Genomic DNA, 14784 nt, shown 5'->3' with positions numbered 1-14784 from the left:
TTGACTTTGGTGTTGTTGTTGATTTTAATGTTGGATTTTATTGTAGTAGAAGTGTTGTAGAAGTAGCAGTTCACTAAGGAAGAGTAAACAGCAAGACTTGATGGCTCTAACGATGTTTTTGTAGTAGTGCTGTAAGAAGAAAAAAAAAAGCAACAGACGTGTTGGCCCTAACGAGGCTGTCTGTGATTAGTCCTACTGTTTAACAAAGTAGCAGCAGCAGTAGTAGCTGACATATTAATATTTGGTACTTTTCCATTAATTCTATTGTTCAAAATCCGATGTTTAACTTGACTAATGCAACAAAATCCACTTGTCTAAAATTTCATTCCTATCACAGTCTTCTATGAGCATCATTTCCATAACTTGCATCCACCAAATCATTGACTATCGTTATTTAGTAAGTACAAACAGTCTTTTCAAACATTTGCTTCACTTATCACGCTCTACTTATTTACTTTAGTTTCTCATAAAGCATACCGTTTTCTCTCGCACTTTAAGTTGCAGCATGGCTCAATAAGTAATAACACTTAAATCCTCCACTATCAAGTTTATGACTTAACGATGATTTTCACTCTTTATATCAATCTCTATTCATTTGCTTTGGTTTCCCATTGCATCATTTTCTCTCGCGCGTCATTCTGTAATGTTTCCTTAAAACAATACTTAAATAATTTATAATTGTACACTTCATGACTTAACGATAATTTCCACTCTTTATATCAGTCTCCACTCATTTACTTTAGTTTCTCATTGCATAATTTTCTCTTGTGTGCCAAGCTGCAGTACGGCATTATAATACTTGCATCATCCATTACTTAAATTTTATGACCTAACGATCGATTATTCAAGATTATTACTTTCATCTGTGGGGCTTTCCGCTCGCTCTATACTTAATTAATGTACAGGAAAACGTGCCTTTCTGGTAATTTTTCATAATGTGCGGGTATCGATGCGCAAATTATTCTTTCTCCTACTTATGACAAAGATGATTCACCTTAACATTTACTTCTCGTATCAGTCACTGCTCATTTCCTTTAGTTTCCCATTGAACCATTTTCTCTCACGCGTCATAATGCGGTGTGCTTTATAACAACACTTACATCATCCATTATCCTACATTTTATGACCGAACGAAGACTACTCAAGATAACTTCGTTAATCTGTGGAGCTTTCCATTCACATTAATGGTCGCTTTAAAACATAATCAATCTAGAGGAAACCGTATCTTTGTAGTTAGTTTTCATAATGTTCGTTCATCAATGTACAAATTATTCTTTATCTTACGTATTATGATAAATTATTCACCAGTGGAATAATTCTTAAATAACAGCTTAAGTTTATGATGAGAGAGAGAGAGAGAGAGAGAGAGAGAGAGAGAGAGAGAGAGAGAGAGAGAGAGAGAGAGAGAGAGAGAGAATGGGTTGTGTGGGAGAATTTAGCTGGAATTGACTTATTAAAGAGAAAACAAATGAAGAATGCTGAAAGAGAAAAAAAAAAAAAATATTGAAATAGTGCAACCAAATGAAAAAGAAGGAAAATTATGAGATGTGACGGAAAGAAAGACATGGAGATATAAGAGCCCAACCAGAAAAAGAGGAAGGCCAAAGAAGGGTAGGATCGATTCAGATTAATCACGATAAGAGGGAGAAGAGGCTAGAAGAGGAGGATGTTTTGAACGGGGCTGAGTGGAGGAGGCTAGTCAAGTCTATCGACACGAAAGTAGGAACAACTGAAGATACAGAATAACAAGGTTCATTATATGCCTTAGCTCTGCGTAAGAAAATTGAAACTGGGAAAAAAAAAAGTTAAATTTTCCAATTCTTGCTCTGCGTATTAGTTTCGGAAGCGGAACATATGAAGAGGCTTTAAATACATACGAAAGACTTTTTTTTAGCTAATAATGCTCAAAGGGAATCTAGTATTAGTATCAGTTTCAGGAGTTAAGTATAAGAAATGGAGAAACTACCCTTAAAATTCCTAGGCTTTATATAAACGAAAGATCTTAGAGTAATAATGTTGAAATAGAAGCTACAAAGGCGATACCGAGATGTTTTGAGGACGTCAGGAGAGACGAGGAGTATGTGGAGAGGAGGATGCTGGAGATGACAGGAGGAAGAGAGGATGACCATAGAGAAAATTTATGGACGTAATGAAAGAGGACTTGCTTGTAATGGGTGTGACTGAAGTGGTTTGGGCGTGTCAGGAGGAGTGTGTGGGGAGGAGGATGCCGGAGATGGATCTACCCGGCAGGAGAAAGAGAAGAAGACCTTGGAGATTTAATGGACGCGGTGAAAGACAACATGCTTCTAAAAAGTGAGGAAGGGGCAGAAGACCGAGTGTGTTGGGAAAGGTTGATCTGCGTGGCCCGTATTCAGAAACGCTCTGCTATCTCACCACGACTATTTTCGAAACCCGCAGAGGGGGATAGCCGGGTTCTCAAGTGTTTCTCCCGTTAATAACGTAGAAATCTTGTTAGTCTGTCAATAGAACCGTAAAAGCACCCTTAAAACCTCGTGTAGCTTCAACTAGACTAGAGGCTTTTAGAAGTAGTGGAGATAGGCGCGGAAGTTTCAGAATATGGGCTGGCAACCTTCAGCTAAAACAAACGAAAGAATTGGAAGTAAACTCGGAAAGGGAAAAACGCATCCTCATACTCGCCTTAGCTCCGCGCATGAGTGTCTTAGCGATGTCAGTATGTTTTAGAATACAAGAGCAGACGAAAGAAGAGGAAGTAGACTATGAAAGGAAAAATACATCACCATACTCGCCTTAGCTCTGCGTATGAGTGTCTTGGCGATGTCAATGTCCCCCTGGTGGTTCTGTCCGATCTCTGCGATGACGAAGCAAGGCTGTCCTTCCCCGATGTAGCGGCCAGGCACCAGCTCCAGGGGCTCCATGTCCTGGGGGCGCCACGGGGGAGGAGTGAGTGGGGGTTTGCAGTATTGTTATTGGTGTTTATTATTATTATTATTATTATTATTATTATTATTATTATTATCATTGTTATTGTTATTATTATTATCATTATTATTATCAGATTTTATGATTACACTGCACGACAAAGAGAGAGAGAGAGAGAGAGAGAGAGAGAGAGAGAGAGAGAGAGAGAGAGAGAGAGAGAGAGAGAGAGAGAGAACGGAATCTGAAAATATACAAAATACATACACCACCACCACCACCACCACCGCCACCATGACCACGTTGCCACAATCAATACCACACTTCCTTGCCCGCCACGCCTACTCCACACATGCCACGCACATACACACGCCCATCTACCACACCCACTCCTGCCCACCACCACCACCACCAACACTGCACCCTTTCAGTTACCCCTTCACGCAACCCTCACTAAACATTCCAGTACATGCATAATCTTCCCTTTATACCTCCACTACACTGTACGCTATACCTAACGCCATTTTTAATATAATTTATCACGGTTATTATCATGCAAGTCCTCCCTTCACGTCAGCCATGTTACCACGCTGCTTCAATAGTCACCCACACCACTGGTCGCCATATTACCACACCCACAATACCCTAATGATTATCCAAGCGAAAAAAACACTGAATCAGTCCATCCACTATCATAACACCGTAATAATACAAAGGAAACACAAGGAAATCATACGTGAAGAACATGCATTGACCAAAGACATGAGTATATTATGTATATTACGAGTAGTTTCAAGCGAGATGTCTGTTATTTAACTCGTTTGTAATGTAAGACGCTGCAGGAGGGAGGGAGGGTGTGGGCGGGGGCGGGACATGGACCGTGAAGGAGGCGAGGGTGGTGGTGGTGGTGGTGATGAGGGAGAGAGAGAAAGGATACGCCCACCACCACCACCACCACCACCACCAGCCTGTGTTATTACTGCTAGCTTCTTTACACTTCAATATATCCCTCTTATTTAACTAAGGAAAGACGATACAAGGCGTTTATCAACAGTATACATTCCCGGTTGTAACAGTAAGAATATTTTCCTCACACTTCCAAAAGCCACGGGAGCAGGGAAGGTCTTTCAATACGAGACAAACGCTTGCCTTCCCACCTCCCTTTCCTCTCCTCCCGATACGCAGACAGGCTAAATTCTTGTATATCTACCTTCAATAATCCCAGGACTACTATACAGGGCAGCGAAGAGGGTACTAAGGGTGAGGGAAAAGGCGGAATGAAGGGAGAAAAGAGTAGGACTGACCTGCGGGTGTCCCTGTTTTGTTTACATGAACGAAGTGACAGCCTCCGCGCAGGTTCTCTCTCACTCTTGCGCCACAGATGCTCAACCCTGTTCTCAGTTCTCCCCTCTATTACCACACCCCACGACCTCCCACACCTATATACGCGTGTCCTACGATACATTCAACTCTCCTCGCGCATGTTCTGACTCATGCAACACGTAGGAAGGCAGCAGGAGGTGAGTATGTGTGCTTATAAAGGAGGTTACTAGCCTCACATTGATCTTGGCTTAGTGTGTGAAGGTGCCGCTCGCCCAGCCTGGCGCGAGTGTCTGCTGGCAGTGGTGACTCGGCGCCTGCATGTGCGAATTTCCCCGTTTTTGTGAGGTCTGAGGTTTCTGGTGAGTTTATATGAAGAGGAAAGGCTTACTAGGGTTTACTTGACTCTATCTGTAACTGTCATGTTTTGTGGTGACTCTGTAAAGGAGATACAGGCGTAAATGTGTCCGTGTCTGGAGGCGAGGGCGGTAAAGACAGGGTTTGTTTCTTAAAGGGGTTTGCATTCTGCACTCCCCTGTTATTATGTAAGAATGCATGGTGCTGGGAACACACCCTTGCCTTCATAATGGCTGATGGGGGCTCTCTTAATACCATACTCCGTGGCCTGCTGTCAATACCTTGTAGAGCAGAGGAAAATATCAACAAAAACACGAACACCCATCCTTATCTCCTTCATCTTGATAAACTTTCTACTTTATTTAATTTTCCGTTATTACTCTTAATATTTTTTTACGGAAGTGATAAAACAATGCCTAGAAACACTATTTTTCTAATATTTTTGTCTAGAACTGTTGATAACGTTTATTATGGCACTCATAATATCTTACAAGAGTGAGAAGCATAACAAAACACCCCCCTGTGATTCTTTACATATATTTACAACAGGTTCTGGTATTTACTTGATTGTTAATGAGGGAATGTTCAATAATATGTGTTACTTTACTTGAGTACCCCATGACAGATTTTACTGAGTAGAAAACAAGACTGCTTCCACTTAAACAGGCTAAACGTACACAATCCATTACTGCGAGGAATGTCTTTGGAAATAATACTCCAAACATGCACCAAATTAGTTTATCAAGCTATAGGAGGAGCCACAGTAGTCATAGTTATAATCAGTGGCATTCTCTGCTTCACACACTCAGTTTCTTGTAGGTGACGAAAATATTAAGGGAATTATTATTATTTCTCGTTTATTTATCAGAGAAGGTTGGGATGGGCTGGACTAGGAAGGAACAGGAGTGAAGATGAAATGGATAAGACTTAAAAAGAAAATATAAGATGTGATGTTTTGATGAAAGATTTTCGAGGGTGACTGTAGCAGATGATATAACGATGACTCACACACACACACACACACACACACACACACACACACACACACTGCCATTCTGGAAGTCCTATTGAGTGTGTGTGGAATCTCGTGAAGTAAGGTGAAAGCTAGTGTCACTATTAGTGTACTCAGTGGTGCTTGAAAAATAGGAGAAGACAGGGTTATGAACCAAGAAATAAATAAAGAAAAAGAAAGAAAGGAAAGAGAAAAAAATATCAGATAGTGTACAATATTTCCTCAGTTTTTCGTGTCCTCTCAACTATCCAGCCTCTATTACTACTAATACTACTATTACTACTACTACTACTACTACTACTATCACTACTACTACTACTGCTGCTGCTTTGCTGGAAAGTAGGTCAGAGGATGAAAAAGGAAGAGGAAAAAAACATAGGTGATATCAATTTATTACACACTGGAATCGATAGATCATGAGTGTGAAATAGAGAACCGAAGTAATAAAAGTGCTCTCAAATATCAAGTTAGGATAGAAAATTCGTGCAAATATCACCTGTATTCGTAAACATTTCTACGCCGCAACTCCACGACTTTAAAAGGCTCAAGGTGAAGTGACACGGGTTTTTTAAGGGTGTTTTTTTATGACTAGTGACGGTATGACAAGATTTCTCTATTATTTACAGGAAAAACACTCGTGGCAACAAGGCTAATCATCTGTGTGGCCTTTGAAAATAGTTATCGTGGTGAGAGGCTTATAAATCGTGGTGTACAGCCTTATAAATCATGGAAAAATTGGCTGAGAAAAGAAAATTAAAGGGAAGATCCACAAATATACGGAAAATACTCTTGCTCTTAATCTTAATCTTGATCTTGTTCTGAGCAAAAGATGAATTATGAGGGATTTATTCTAATACTACTTTCATTTCGCAGGAGTGAGCAAGTGAGAGAGAGTGGACCATCGCGGGAGAGTCCAGGAGTGTGTTGGGATGTAGACCACTCACACACTCCCTCTTTTCTCCCTCTCCCTCTCTCCCTCTCCTCTCCCTCTCCTAGCACCCCGCATAGGTAAGTACTGTTTTTGTTGTTGTTGTTGTGGTTGTTGTTGTTATTGGTGATGATGGTGGAGGTGGTGGAGGCGGTGTGGTGTTGAAAGGTAATGCCCCCCCCCCCCCTCTCACTATCTCTCTCTCTCTCTCTCTCTCTCTCTCTCTCTCTCTCTCTCTCTCTCTCTCTCGTTGAATTTATGGGTAAATTACGAATCAAATTTGAGTCTCTCTCTCTCTCTCTCTCTCTCTCTCTCTCTCTCTCTCTCTCTCTCTCTCTCTCTCTCTCTCTCTCTCTCTCTCTCTCTCTCTCTCTCTCTCTCTCTCTCTCTCTCTCTCTCTCTCTCTCTCTCTCTCTCTCTCTCTCTCTCTCTCTCTCTCTCTCTCTCTCTCTCTCTCTCTCTCTCTCTCTCTCTCTCTCTCTCTCTCTCTCTCAAGTATTAAATTTCACGTTGCAGAATAAAAACAATCTTTCCCTTCTATCTCTCCCTAAAAAAGAAAAAAAATAATAATGATAGCAATGAAAAAATGAAATAAAACAAAACTGAGAACTAAATAAAATAAATAAATAGATAAAAAGAAAACAAAACAAAACAAGAAATATAACAAATCCAGTACAACTATTAAAAGGGGATGTGAATAATAATAATAATAATAATAGTAATAATATTGAAATGTATCAGATTAAAAATAAATCAAAAACTTATAATAATATTTCTTAATTCAGTACCTCTATTAAAACGAGAGAGAGAGAGAGAGAGAGAGAGAGAGAGAGAGAGAGAGAGAGAGAGAGAGAGAGAGAGAGAGAGAGAATCAATAAGTATTAATAATAATAATAATAATAATAATAATAATAATAAAGGTAAGAATAGAGGAACCAAGGAAAGGAACAAGAGAACAAGATGTGGTGTTGGTGGTGTAATGTTCTCTAGTTTGAAGTCAGTGTTACAGAGGCAGTCGTGAGGGGAGGGTGCGTTAGTGCGACCTCGCGTTTTCTTCCCTGCAGCATTTTTTTTTTTTGTGTGGGTATTCTTTTTATTTTTTATTTTTTTATTTTTTATTTTTTTGTTTTTGGACTTTTTTTGTGAAGTGTTGTGGATTATTCAGCTGTGTTTAGATTATTATTATTATTATTATTATTATTATTATTATTATTACTATTATCATTATTATTAAACTTTTAGCATCATTATCATCACTATAATATCTGTGTTTATTAAGAAATAATAAGAAATATTGCAGATGAAGATTATATCGTAGCCTAATCATTACGAAAATAATAAAGGAATACTTTTTTCGTAGTGTAGTCATTACAAGAAAAAAAAACATTTTATATATATATATATATATATATATATATATATATATATATATATATATATATATATATATATATATATATATATATATATATATATATATATATATATATATATATAAAGATGAAATAACTTAGTCACTGAAAAAAATGGAAAGAACAATATTAAGAAAATAACAGGCTTTCGTAATATATTCATTAGAAATAATAGTAGGCAATATATTATATTAATTAAAACTAGTAATAAACAAATAGAAAAATATTTTCAGTCTAGTGGTTTAGAAGAATAATAACAGGCAATAATGATAATGTCAAGAAAACTCACAATTTCGTAACATATTCTTTGGGAAAATATTATTATTATTATGATTATTATTATTTTTTTTATTTCCCACATTTTTTTCTTTTTTTTTTATTTCGTAAACCATAAAAGAAATAATTAGAAACATTAAAAGGAAGTCAGAAAAGTAACATATTTTCTAGTTGGGGAAGTTAATATGAGCTTGGCGGGTGTGAGCAAGACTTGAATTACTTGGATATTAAGTAAGTTTGACGCTCCTTACATACAGTGCCGTAAGTGAGGACCTAATGTTAAAAGAAGAAAAATGCAAAAAAAAAAAAAAAAAAAAAGTGGAAAAGTGAAATTATAAATAACTCCGTTTTTTTTTTAAGAATTCCAAATGATTAATATATATACAAAACAGTAAACTAAGATAACTAAATAAGAAAGGTGATACACAGGAATCTAAACTGTAGACTAATATAAACTGTAGACTAATATAAACTAGATAAAAACAAATAAGTGAAGAAATTGGGATAAACAGTAAACTAAGATAAACTGAATAAGAAAGGTAATATACAGGAATATGAAATGTAGGCTAATAGAAGCTGGATAAAAATAAAGAAAAAGAAACTAAGATAAACAGTAAACTAAGATGAACTACTTAATGTTAAGAAAAAAAAAATGATATACGAGGATATGAACAGTAGGCTAATATAAACTAAATAAAAATAAGTAAAAAAAAACAAACAAAATAAACAGTAAACTAAAATAAAGAAAACCAACGATGGAAACACTATAAATCACCAGCAAGTTAATGATGACCCAGTAACAAGTCATCAAATCACCACAATACAAGAATACAAACAGTGAAGCAACACAAACTAAACTAAAGAAAGTAGTATCTGTATCTAGGAACACATTAACAGTAAACTAAGATAAACGAAACGAACAACAAAGCATTACAAAACATCAACTAGTTATTGATGAATGATGAATAAATAAATAAAAAAAAGCAAAACACAATAATATGTACAGTAAGCTAAAAATAAACTAAACGAACAACAAAAGCATTACAAAACATTAGCAAGTTACTGATGGTGCAGGAACATAAACCTTTGCTGATATTTCCCAATGTTTACAAACGTGATGAAGCTATGGGAGTTACGTAATGTAAAATAAACTGACGGGATGCTGTGACGTAACCCTCTCACTGCAATATACAACAAATCACGTCTCTAAAAACAACACATGGGATATTTATGAGCATCTACAAGAATGAAGGGGATAAAAATGATTAGTAGTCAATGGTAGTAATGGTGGTGTTAGTGAAAATAACAGACACACACAATAACACAACTTACTCTCTTATTCACACCACCAGCCGTTGCAGTGTATAGCCAGTACAGTGTTTAGAGGTGGTTGTAGAGGAGGAAAAGATGTCTTAGGGTGTTTAGGTAGTTAAGGTGGATGTGTCAAGTAGCAGTGAAAGGGTTAATGTTGATGTTACTGAAATATTATACTTGTTTGAATCTTATGCACTATTACGTTATCAAGAAGGAAAATAGAGCTTTGTGATAGTAAATATTTTAATGTAATGCTGTAATACGTCTCTCTCTCTCTCTCTCTCTCTCTCTCTCTCTCTCTCTCTCTCTCTCTCTCTCTCTCTCTCTCTCTCTCTCTCTCTCCATATTAACTGAACTTTGTCGCCGAGAAGAGAAATTAGATTGATGATATTGAACACCATAGTAAAATTAAAATGAAATTGAAAGATGCTGACTATGATGATGCCATTCTCTCTCTCTCTCTCTCTCTCTCTCTCTCTCTCTCTCCTCTCTCTCTCTCTCTCTCTCTCTCTCTCTCTCTCTCTCTCTCTCTCTCTCTCTCTCTCCATTGAGTGGGTCGCCTCATCTTTCACTTTATTTTTTCAAGGTCACCACCATCCGGGTCCTTCACTTGTGTTGTCTGTCACTCAGTCAGTTAGTCGGTTCGTCAGTCACTCAGTCAGGTGTTCAGTCAGTCAGTCAGTCAGTCAGTCTGTTAGTTGTTCAGTCATTCCATAAGTGAATGAGTGTCATTCAGTCAGCCAATCAGTCAATCTATCACAATTCATTCACCAATCAGTCAGTCAATCAGTCAGTATGTCAGTCAGTCAGTCAGTTAGTTAGTCAGTCAGTCAGTTAGTTAATCAGTTAATCAGTTAGTCAGTCAGTTAATCAGTTAGTCAGTCCGTCAGTTAATCAGTCAGTCAGTCATTCAGTCAGTCAGTCAGTCACTCGAATGTTCAGTCCATCTTGAATGAGTGAGTTATTTAGTCAGTCTAACCCTCAGTCAAACCCTCGCTCACTCACTCACTCACTCACAGCTCACTAAAGTTCTCAAGGTGATTAGTGACTTAATTAATCTGCCAGTCATTCAGTGAGTCAGCTGCCCAAGTCATTTAGGTCAATAGCTGGTTATTGAGTCACACTGCCACCCCCACCCAGTCAGCCAACCAGTCAGTCAGTCAGTCAGTCAATCAGTTCTTTGTCACATAACCCATGGAAGATGTTAATTAGATTGTTAGGTAGTTAGTAGTTATATAGTAAGGTAATGTAATGACTGAACAAATTAAGCATATAGTCAGTTAGTCAGCCAGCCAGTCAGCCAGTCAGTATCTTTATTGCTTAATTAGCAGAAAAGTTAGTAAATTGGTATATTATCAGCAAATGTATTGACAACTTAACTCCTAATCACACAATCAGTCAGTCAGTTATATGCAGTTAGTCAGCAAGTTAGTTAAAATTGTTAGCTAGGAACTTGTTTATAGTGAGAGCAGCCAGCCAGTCAGCCAGTCAGCCAGTCAGTCAGTTAGTCAGTCAGTCAGTCAGTCAATCAGTCAGCCAGTCAGCCAATCAGCCAGTCAGTCAGTCAGTCAGTCAGTCAGTCAGTCAGCCAATCAGTCAGCCAGTCAGTCAGCCAATCAGTCAGTCAGTCAGTCAGCCAATCAGCCAATCAGTCAGTCAGCCAGTCACCCAACCAGTCAGTCAGCCAGTCAGTCAGTCAGCCAGTCAGCCAGTCAGTCAGTCAGCCAGTCAGTGTATGAGTGTGTCTGGAGGCTGACAGTTTGTGTTTACTTTGTTTACTGGGAGTGACGTGAACTGAAATGAAGGAGAGATGTTGGTGATGCTGGTGGAGGAGGAGGAGGAGGAGGAGTGAGGAGGAGAGAGAGGGAGAGGGAGGGAGAGGGAGAGGGGCATGGTAACGCTACTCTCTACTATTCTTTCTTACATTCTACTCTCTCTCTCTCTCTCTCTCTCTCTCTCTCTCTCTCTCTCTCTCTCTCTCTCTCTCTCTCTCTCTCTCTCTCTCTCTCTCTCTCTTTCATATTCTTTATCTTAAAATTTTTGTAGTTATTTAGAAATACACTGTTCATTTTTTATCTGTGTTAAATTTGATGCATCTTTATTTTATTTTATTTATATTATCTATTTATTTATTTTATTTTTTTGGCTCCTCTTCCTAATATAATTAAACCTAAACGTAATATAACTAAACCTAATGAAACCTAATCTAACTTGAGACGAATTAACGAGAATTATGTTAATGATTACATCTGACTGTGTGCGCTCTCTCTCTCTCTCTCTCTCTCTCTCATCTCTCTCTCTCTCTCTCTCTCTCTCTCTCTCTCTCTCTCTCTCTCTCTCTCTCTCTCTCTCTCTCATTACCGTACAAGTGAATATTAAGGAATAGCATTAGAAAAAAAAAGTAAAAAGAAGGAAAGAGACGAAAATAAAATAGACTTAAAATATGAGACATCTTGGAGGAGGAGTAGGAGTAGCAGGAGGAAGAGGAGAGGAGGAGGAGGAGGAGGAGGAGGAGGAGGAGGAGGAGAAGGAGGAGGAGGAGGAATGGTGACATATTTCGGGTCATTGAGGGAAAGTTATGGTGAAAAATTGCTCTTTAAATTTGTAATGACTTCCGGTTTTTCACTCATTTCGTTCACGTTTTCAAAATGGATGGGAGAGTCGTGCGGTTCTTATTTATTTATTTATTTTATTTATTTATTATTTTGTTTACTGAATCTACATGTTGTGGTTTTCTTTTTCTTTTGTTTGTTTTAATTCTTTATGTTGTTTAGATTGGTGTCTGTTTGTTTGTTTATATATTTGTTTGTTTATTTATTTATTTTTTATTTTTTTTGTTTCTCTACTTTCTTTTCCTCCTTTTTTTTCTAGTTTTTTTTGTCTTCGTTTCTTTTCTCTCTCTTATTCTCTTCATTTTTTTCTTTTTCGTTCTTTCTAAGTTTTCTTTTTTTTTTCTTTATTTATGTTTTCTTTCCTCGTCTTCTATCTCTCTTTCTTCCCATCTTTCATTTTTCTCTCTTCCTTTTTTTTCTTGTTCTTCTTTCTTCATTTATATTTTTTCTCTTCTCTTCGCGTTTCTTTTCTTTTTTTATCTCCCATTCTCTATTTCTTCGCATTTCTGTCTACCTTCTTTCTTCTTTTTCTTTCTTTTTCTTTCATTAATTCTCTCTTTCTCTTCCCTAGGCCTAAAAATTTCTGGTTTGGCATGTTGTGGAGAGGCTCAAATTAGTCTTGTTTCCCCTCTCCTTCCCCCCCTCCTCTCTCTCTCTCTCTCTCTCTCCTCTCTCTCTCTCTCTCTCTCTCTTCTCTCTCTCTCTCTCTCTCTCTCTCTCTCTCTCTCTCTCTCTCTCTCTCTCTCTCTCTCTTCCTTTCTTTTGTTCCCTTATCTTCCTCCTCTCTTTCCTTTCTTACCTTATTCTCCTCCCGTTTTTCTCTCCCTCTCCTTCTCTCTCCTTTTCCTTCTTCCCTTATCTTCCTTCTCTTTCTTTCTTTACTCTCCCTTTCCTTTCTTCTCTTATCCTCTTCCCCTCTTTCTTTCTCTTCCTCTTTCTTTCCCTCTTTCCTTCCTTCCCTTACTCCCTTTCCCTCTTTCTCTTTCGTTCCCTTTTTCTTCCTTTCTTTATTCTCCTTCTCTCTTTCTCTCCCTTTCTCTTTTCCTTTCCGCTCTTCCTCTCCGTGACTTTCCCCTCTCCCTCCCTCTTTCCTCTTTTCCCCCTTGTTACTCTCCATGACTTCCTCCTCTCCCTCTCTCCCTTTTAGTCTTCTCTCCTCCACTTTCCCCTCCGTCTCCTTCAGAGTCCTCTTATCCCTTCATTCTTTCCGCATTCCTTTCTCTCCCTCTTCATACCTTCCCTCTCCTCCATCTCCCTCTCTCTTTCTCCCTCTTTTCTTTCTTTGATTTCCTCTTTCCTTAATTTTGTTCATTTTTTTAATATCTTTATTTTTCTTTGCATTTTTTATTTCTCTTGTTTTTGTTGTTTGTACGTATGTTTGTGTGTTTATATATTTACTTGCTTATTTCTTGTTTATCTAGTTATTTTTTTTCATGTTCATTTCATTATTATGGTTATTTGTTTGTTTATATATTTCTAATTCCATTCTAAATTTATGAAGTGCAGTGTTGTAATACTGTAAATGTTTTGGTCGTCTGTCATAAAACGTTAATATTACTAGTATTTCATATGTGATTAAATTACTTTAGTTTACCATTTGAGTGACATAATTTTTATTTATTATTTATTTATTTATTTATTTATATTTATTATTTTTTTGGGGGGGTTGGGAAATGCGTTCTCATTGATGTAATGGAGAAGGAACAAAATATACTAAATTTGTTTCATCCCTGAGAATCGGTAGAGTTGATATTACTAGATACTTTCAGAAAATTTAACTTAGTTTACCATTCTAGCCTCGTTTTTTGTAAGGTTGCACGTTTTCTGTAACGAAGGGTAAAGGCTATACTACAGTAAATTTCTTTTATCTCTGAATCTGTAAAGAACATGAGAGTATTCTAACTGCAGAGCTTCAAGTTAAATATGGTTATCCTTTCATTGCATTGCTATAGTTACGCAATAGTCGTGAGTATTGTGAAGGGTGCTCTGGTTCACTTTCAAATGGTTCACTTTCAAATACTCGTCTTATAATTTTGAGGCCGTGTTACTAGAGAATTTGCGAAGTTATTCACATTAATAAGGGAAGAGAAAATACTACACATTTGCATTGCGTAAATACCTATACATTAATATATTTAACTTGACGAACGCAAGTTTAATGATAGTAAGGACTAATGGAAAATATCGTGATAGTGACAGTGATGTGTTTAGGTACAAAGTGATTCACAGGGATGAAGGGAAGGAAAGGCTAGAAATTTGCATCATTTGAATACATACACATAATGTGGAAACATAAATGTAAGAATAGTAGCCAATGATGATAAATAATGACGATGACAGTGATGATGATGATGATGATAATAATAATAATAATAATAATAATAATAATAATAATAATAATAATAATGATGATGATGACCTGACGATAACAGCATCTACATAAAACTCAAGGAGGATAATGATACCGATAAGAAAAGATAACATATATACATAAACACACGGGGACACACACACACACACACACACACACACACACACACAGTGAACTTAACGTGTGTGAGAGTGTGTGTTGTGAACTGCCCTCTGTAAACACTTCGCGGTATAGTAATGGTGGGCGATCTAGTGGACAGTGACTACATATTATTAGCGTTGCGC

The 14784-nt window shown here is 37.3% G+C and overlaps 1 protein-coding gene across 2 annotated transcripts in view; it reads right to left on the bottom strand.

Annotated features, from left to right (window-relative positions):
* Nucleotides 1-4352, bottom strand: part of LOC135112141 (sialic acid synthase-like) — a 15071-nt gene extending 10719 nt beyond the window's left edge. Inside the window, exons 1-2 of one of the 2 annotated variants that reach the window (XM_064026192.1) lie at nucleotides 4203-4352; nucleotides 2769-2900 (exon numbers count right to left, since the gene is read on the bottom strand). In XM_064026192.1, the coding sequence (XP_063882262.1) occupies nucleotides 2769-2897 (129 nt within the window). In that variant the 5' untranslated portion in view covers nucleotides 2898-2900; nucleotides 4203-4352. Of the gene's footprint in view, nucleotides 1-2768; nucleotides 2901-4108; nucleotides 4130-4202 lie in introns of those variants that run through there. The other variant, XM_064026193.1, reaches the window with a different exon arrangement.
* Between the last annotated feature and the right edge of the window lie 10432 nt (nucleotides 4353-14784).

Source organism: Scylla paramamosain, chromosome 23, assembly GCF_035594125.1.
Source record: "Scylla paramamosain isolate STU-SP2022 chromosome 23, ASM3559412v1, whole genome shotgun sequence".
Classification (NCBI taxonomy): Eukaryota; Metazoa; Arthropoda; class Malacostraca; order Decapoda; family Portunidae; genus Scylla; species Scylla paramamosain.
This window is presented reverse-complemented; position numbering and strand designations above follow the sequence as displayed.